At 52.0% G+C, this 6,745-nt stretch overlaps 1 protein-coding gene across 2 annotated transcripts in view; it reads left to right on the plus strand.

Annotated features, from left to right (window-relative positions):
* Positions 1–6,745, plus strand: part of HSPBP1 (HSPA (Hsp70) binding protein 1) — a 14,058-nt gene that overhangs the window by 1,896 nt on the left and 5,417 nt on the right. For both annotated transcript variants that reach the window (XR_457121.1, XM_007468015.1), the window contains 3 exons: positions 781–985; positions 2,702–2,926; positions 6,624–6,745. The exon at positions 6,624–6,745 is cut by the window's right edge. Coding sequence is in view for 1 of the 2 variants with exons in the window: in XM_007468015.1 (XP_007468077.1) it covers positions 781–985; positions 2,702–2,926; positions 6,624–6,745 (552 nt within the window). In the remaining variant the exon portion in view is untranslated. The remainder of the gene's footprint in view (positions 1–780; positions 986–2,701; positions 2,927–6,623) is intronic.

The raw sequence follows: 6,745 nt of genomic DNA on the forward strand, positions 1-6,745 counted from the left end.
TGGGAGGTGGGGGCAGTGCTGTTGACATCTGGTGGGTGGAGGCCAGGGGTGCTGTTCAACACCCTACAGTGCACAGGACGACCCCTACGGCAGAACAGTCCAGCTCAAAGTGTCAGCAGAGTCGAGGTTGAGAAATCCTCGAGGTTGAGATCAAGGCTGGACCTCCTCCCTGAACTTCAGGCAGCATACTCAATATCTGGCCTTGGGTGTGTCATGGATCCCTCAAACTTAACAAGTTCAAAAATGAGCTCTAGGGCTTCCCTGGTGGCGCAGTGGTTGAGAGTCCGCCTGCCGATGCAGGGGACAGGAGTTCGTGCCCCGGTCCAGGAAGATCCCACATGCCGCGGAGCGGCTGGGCCCGTGAGCCGTGGCCGCTGAGCCTGCGCGTCTGGAGCCTGTGCTCTGCAACGGGAGAGGCCACAACAGTGAGAAGCCCGCGTACCACAAAAAAAAAAAAAAAAAAGAGCTCTAAGCTCTACTCCTCTCACTCCACAGCTGCTTCTCTTGCAGTATTCCCCATCTCCTTCTAGTTGTTCAGGACAAAAACCTAGGTGTCCCTGACCGCTCTTTTTCCTCTCACGCCCCACAGCTAGTCTCTCCATAGATCTAGTGTCTAGAAACGAGTCTGTCAGTAGAGAAGGTGCCCGGTAGGTACGTGTTGATTGAAGGACACTCAGCTCTCAGATGTTGGCTGTTATTATTAATGACTGTTATTCCTGAGTTGATTATTGACGAGGTTTGCTTCTTTCCCCCACTCTCCCGCTCCGCCTCACCCCCCAGAGGCGCCAGTGGCTGCAGGAGGCCATGTCGGCTGCGTTCCGGGGCCAGCGGGAAGAGGTGGAGCAGATGAAGAACTGCCTCCGAGTGCTGTCCCAGCCCACGCCCCCCTCAGCTGGTGAGGCTGAACTGGCCGCTGACCAGCAAGAGCGCGAGGGGGCCCTGGAGCTGCTGGCCGACCTGTGCGAGAACATGGACAACGCCGCAGGTAAAGCCAGGCCCACTCCAGCCTGCCCCCAGCCTCCAGGGTCCTGTCCCTTCTGCCTTCTGGTCTCCCTTCTGTCTCTTGCCTTCTCCTCCTAAGCCCTGGGTCCTGCTGCAGCCCAGCCCTTGTCCTTTGTCTCAGGGACCACACAACCAGCCTCCTCCCAGCCTCGCCCCTCCAGTCCGGCTCTGACTCAGGCCCCAGGTGAGACTGCCCTGTCCCTCCCTGCTTGGTCTGCTTGCCATCAGGAGCAGTGATGGCGCCAGGTTCAGTCCACCACCTCCCCGATGCTCTCTGAGACTGACCATTTCACCCTAGTCTGCTGGGAGTCCATTGCCACGCCCTAGAGTAAGAGACAGGAGGTGGTCCTGGATGGGGTAGTCAGAGAAGGCCTCCCCGAGGAGTGACATTTGATCAGAGACCTGAAGTGAGGGCGTGAGTCATGGGATTAGCTCTGGAAAAAGCATTCCAGGTAGAGGGAATGACCAGTGCAAAGGCCCTGAGGTGGGAACCTGCCTGGCCTGTGGGGACAGCAGTGAAGCCAGCAGAGCAGAGTGAGTGAGGGGCGAGGGCCAGGAAGTGACGCTGGGCATACAGGGGCTCATGGGCCAAGGCTGGTGCTGTGGGTTTTATTCTAAATGCCGAGAAGCCAGTAGAAGGATGAATGGTCACTTCCACTTGGAGGGGTGTGGTGTGGTCGTTGATGGTGTGGTTTGTCTGTTCTGGACATTTTAGGTACATGGAATAGTAGAATATGTCACCTTTTGTGACTGGATTCCTTCACTGAAGGTGATGTTTTCAAGGTTCTTCCATGTCGTAGCTGTATCAGAACTTTATTACTTTTTGTGGCTGACTGAGATGCCAGTGTGTGGATGGGCTACATGTTGTTTATTCGTTCATCAGTTGACGGGCATTTGGGTCACTTCCCCCTTTGGTTATGGTAAAGAATGCTGCTGTGAACACTGGTGTACAAGCGTGTGTTCAAGTTTCTGCTTTCGATGCTTTTAGATATATATTTAAGAGTTGTCACAGGGTAACTCTGTATTTAACTTTTTGAAGAACCACCAAGCTCACCAATACAGAAAACAGGTGGTAGGCTATAGTTTGCGGACGTCTGGTGTGGTGTGTTCTCCCACAGGGGATGTTCTGATTGTCACAAAGACTGGGGGTCAGAACTGGCATTTAGTGGGCTGGAGCCTGGGACCCTGACCCTCCAAATGCTGACATTGTTGAGACACACTGGCCTTGGACAGACCCCCAGTTGGGTGCTTGGGGAGAGCCTGCCCTTGGAGGCAGGCTCCCCTCAGCCTCACCTGGTGTATTTGTCCAGTTGGGCTGTCGTAACAAAGCACGACAGCCTGGGGACTTAAACAACAGAAGGCTCTTCTCTCACAGTTCTGGAGGCTCGAAGTCCGAGGGTTGATTTCTTCTGAGGCCCCTGTCCTTGGCTTGTATATGGGGGCCTTCTTGCTCTGTCCTTATGTGGTCATCCCTCTGTGCATGTCTGTGTCCTAATCTCCTCTTTTTTATAAGGGCCCCAGTCATATTGGATTAGGGCCCCATCCCATGACACCGTTTCACTTTAATCACCTCTTTAAAGCCCTGTCTCCAGATAGCGACATATTTTGAGGCCTTGGGGGTTAGGGCTTCAATATAAATCTGGGGCGACACAGCTCAGCTCATCACACCTGGCCTGTCTGCTCCCCTCTCTCCACACAGACTTCTGCCAGCTGTCCGGCATGCACCTGCTGGTGGGCCGCTACCTGGAGGCGGGGCCTGCGGGGCTGCGGTGGCGGGCGGCGCAGCTCATCGGCACGTGCAGCCAGAACGTGGCAGCCATCCAGGAGCAGGTGCTGGGCCTTGGCGCACTGCGCAAGCTGCTGCGCCTGCTGGATCGGGACCCCTGCGATGCTGTGCGCGTCAAGGCCCTCTTCGCCATCTCCTGTGAGTGTCCCGGGGGCTGCCGGGGAGGGGCTTGGGTCCCTAGGGCTGGTGCCAGCTTCCGGATCTGCTTTGGGGCAGAGGGAGAGGGGCCTTGTGTGTTCGTTTATCCCCAGTACCTGCCGGGGCTCTGCTGGGTGCTGAGAACAGAGCGGTGAGCTTGCCACACCTGCCGCTGGTCAGAGAGCCAGAGCCTTACAACACGGGACGAGGCCCAGCTTGAGTGCTTTTAGGCCCCTCAGGGCTCTCAGTCTTGGCACTGTTGACATTTGGGGCCCCGATCACTCCTTGTCATGGGGGGGGGTCCTCTCGGGGGCTGCTTGAGTGTCATCACAACTCAAGCTGGGCAGTCAGCTTCTCCCAGAGAATGCAATCCAGGATGCCAGGCAGGAGCTACAGGAACTATCGATCAATGCCCTTTATCTTTTTTTTTCCCTTTTTTGGTACCTCTTAAAACCCACCCCTGTCTTGTCCCTCCCCCTTCCCTCTCCTCACTGGTAACCACTAGTTTCTTCTCTACATCTGTGAGTCTGCTTCTTTTTTGTTATATTCAATAGTTTGTTTTATTTTATTTTTTTAAAAATATTTTATTTATTTATTTATTTATTTGGTTGGTTGTGCCAGGTCTTAGTTGTGGCAGGCAGCCTTCTTAGTTGTGGCATGCGAACTCTTAGTTGCAGCATGCGTGTGGGATCTAGTTCCTTGACCAGGGATCGAACCCGGGCCCCCTGAATGGGGAGCGTGGAGTCTTAACCACTGCACCACCAGGGAAGTCCCTCAGTAGTTTTGTTTTATTTTTTAGATTCCACATATAAGTGATAACATAGCATATTTGTCTTTCTCTCTCTGACTTATTTCACTGAGCGTAATACCTCCAAGTCCATCCTTGTTGTTGCAAATGACAAAATTTCATTTTTTTCTTACGGCTGAGGCCTTTTATTTTCATTTATTTATTTTATTTATTTTTATTTTTGGCTGCGTTGGGTCTTTGTTGCTGTGCACGGGCTTTCTCTAGTTGCAGCGAGCGGGGGCTACTCTTCCTTGCGGTGTGCAGACTTCTCATTGCCGTGGCCTCTCTTGTTTCAGAGCACGGGCTCTAGGTGCTCAGGCTTCAGTAGATGTGACTCGCGGGCTCTAGAGCGCAGGCTCAGTGGTTGTGGCGCACGGACTTAGTTGCTCTGCAGCATGTGGGATCTTCCCGGACCAGAGCTCGAACCCATGTCCCCTGAATTGGCAGGCGGATTCTTTACCACTGCGCCCAGGGAAGCCTGAGGCCTTTTATATTTTTAAAAATTGATGTAAAGTTCACATAACTATTTTCAAGTGTACAATTCAGTGGCATCTGTCTTCTTTTTGTGGGGGGTGGGCATGGCTGCAGGGTGTGCCATCGTGTGGCAGCTACCATTTGGAAAGTGCTTAGGACAGGCCAGCCCTGGTGCTACGAGCCCTTTGCTTGGTCAGTCTCCTGACTGCTCCTGCGGCCCAGTGCATGGAGGCTCACAGAGGTTCACCCTCTGGCTGCAGACCAAGAGAAAGTCAGGTGGAGGAGTGTGTGAGAGCTGCGGAGGAGGTGGGGGGGGGCGCCCCCAGGGAGATGCATCTCCAGGCCACTGGCATCTAGTGGGCTCAGGCCAGGGCTGCCGCTCAATACCCTCCAGTGCACAGGGCGGCCCCCATGACACAGAATGGCCTGTACCCGCATGTCAGCTGTGCCCAGTGGAGAGGCCCTGGAGTGAAGGGAAGTGGTTGCTCCTGGATCCGTCGTGAAGGCAGAGCCAGTGGGCTGTGCCTGCCGAGCGGACGTGGAGGGTCATCATGCCTTCCCCTCATCATCCGCCTGTCCTTTTCTTTATTTTTTAAATTGAGTAATGTTTTATTTAACCCCATATATCCAAATTATTATCATTTCGGCCCATCATTATGTGGAGTATTAATGAGATATTTTACATCTTTTTTTTTCACTCTACGTCTTTGAAACCCAGTGTACTTCCTACATGTAAAGCACATCTCACCTCAGGCTGTATTTTTAGCGGTCAGTGTGGAGTGTAGTTCCAGTGAGGGGGCGAAGCTGTGCTTAATGGGAACGTGCTGTACCCACTGCTTCACTTTTTTACCCTAAACTGAAATAAATTAAACGCAAATGAGATTAACAGCTCAGGTCCTCAGTGGTACTTGCCACATGTCAGGGATTTACTGGCCACGGGTTTCTGGGGGCTCCCGTCTATCCTGGCCTAGACCCTGCCCGAGTCGGCGCCTCCTTGGAGGTGCACCCCTCAGGCTGGTTCTGTCATACTCGGAGGCCTTCCAGGGTGCCTGTCACCCTCACAAAGTAGTCTGGCTCTCTGGGTCTTAGTTTCCTCATCAGCAAAATGGGATTCCTAGAGCGCTCACCTCCTAGGGTGGTTTTGAGGATTAAAAAGAGATAACGTTCCCATCAATGGATGGATGGATTAAAAAAAGTGGCTTATTCATACAATGGGATACTATTCAACCATTAAAAGGAGTGAAATATTGATTCATGCTGTAACCTGGACGAGCCTAGAAAACATGCTGAGTGAAAGAAGCCAACCACAGAAGACCACATAGTGTTTGATTCCATTTATATGAAATGTCCAGAAGAGGCAAATTCATAGATATGGAAAGCGGATTAGTGGTTGCCAGTTGCGGGGAGGGACTGCTAACAGGTATGGGGCTTCTTTTGGGAGTGATGAAAATATTCTGGAGTTAGATAGTTATGGTAAGCCAACCTTGTGAATTTACTAAAAACCACTGAATTGTATACTTTAAAAAGGTAAATTGTACAGACTGTGGAATTATATCTCAATTAAAAATATATTTTTTTAAAGTACTCTGCTCTTTTTTAAAAAAATAAATTTATTTATTTATTTATTTTTGGCTGCCTTGGGTCTTCGTTGCTGCGCACGGGCTTTCTCTAGTTGCGGCGAGTGGGGGCTACTCTTTGTTGCGGTGTGTGGGCTTCTCTTGTTGTGGAGCACAGGCTCTAGGCGCGCTCTAGGCGCGCGGGCTTCAGTAGTTGTGGCACACGGGCTCAGTAGTTGTGTTGCAGGCTCTAGAGCGCAGGCTCAGTAGTTGTGGCGCATGGGCTTAGTTGCTCCGCGGCATGTGGGATCTTCCTGGACCAGGGCTCAAACCCGTGTCCCCTGCATTGGCAGGCGGATTATTAACCACTGTACCACCAGGGAAGTCCCTAAATTAAAAATACTTAAAGGTAATGCTTGCGAAGCACGGACCCGTAGAAATCGATGATGATGAGGATGGTGATGATACTGATGACGATATTGGTGATGATGATGATGATAAAGGTGATGGTCTTGATGGTGATGATTGTGGTGTTTATGGTGGTGACAGTAGTGGTAATGATGGTAATGATGATACTGGTGATGATGGTGGTGATGGTAATGATGATGGTGGGTGATGATGGTAGTGGTGATAATGGTGATGATACTGATGGTGATTATTGGGGATGGTGGTGGTCATGGTGATGATGGTGATGATGATGAGTGTGGTGTTGATGGTGGCGATGGTAGTGGTGATGATGGTAATGATGATGATACTGGTGGTGATGATGGTGGGTGATGACAGTAACGATGGTGGTGATGATGGTGATGGTGAGATAATGGGGACAATAATGGTGGCAGTGGTGACTGTCACCTCAAGGTCCGCCTTCCCCCCTCTCCAGGCCTGGTCCGGGAGCAGGAGGCTGGGTTGCTGCAGTTCCTCCGCCTGGACGGCTTCTCTGTGTTGATGCGGGCCATGCAGCAGCAGGTGCAAAAGCTCAAGGTCAAGTCGGCATTCCTGCTG

The sequence above is a fragment of the Lipotes vexillifer genome, unplaced genomic scaffold, assembly GCF_000442215.2.
Source record: "Lipotes vexillifer unplaced genomic scaffold, Lipotes_vexillifer_v1.1 scaffold1223, whole genome shotgun sequence".
Classification (NCBI taxonomy): Eukaryota; Metazoa; Chordata; class Mammalia; order Artiodactyla; family Lipotidae; genus Lipotes; species Lipotes vexillifer.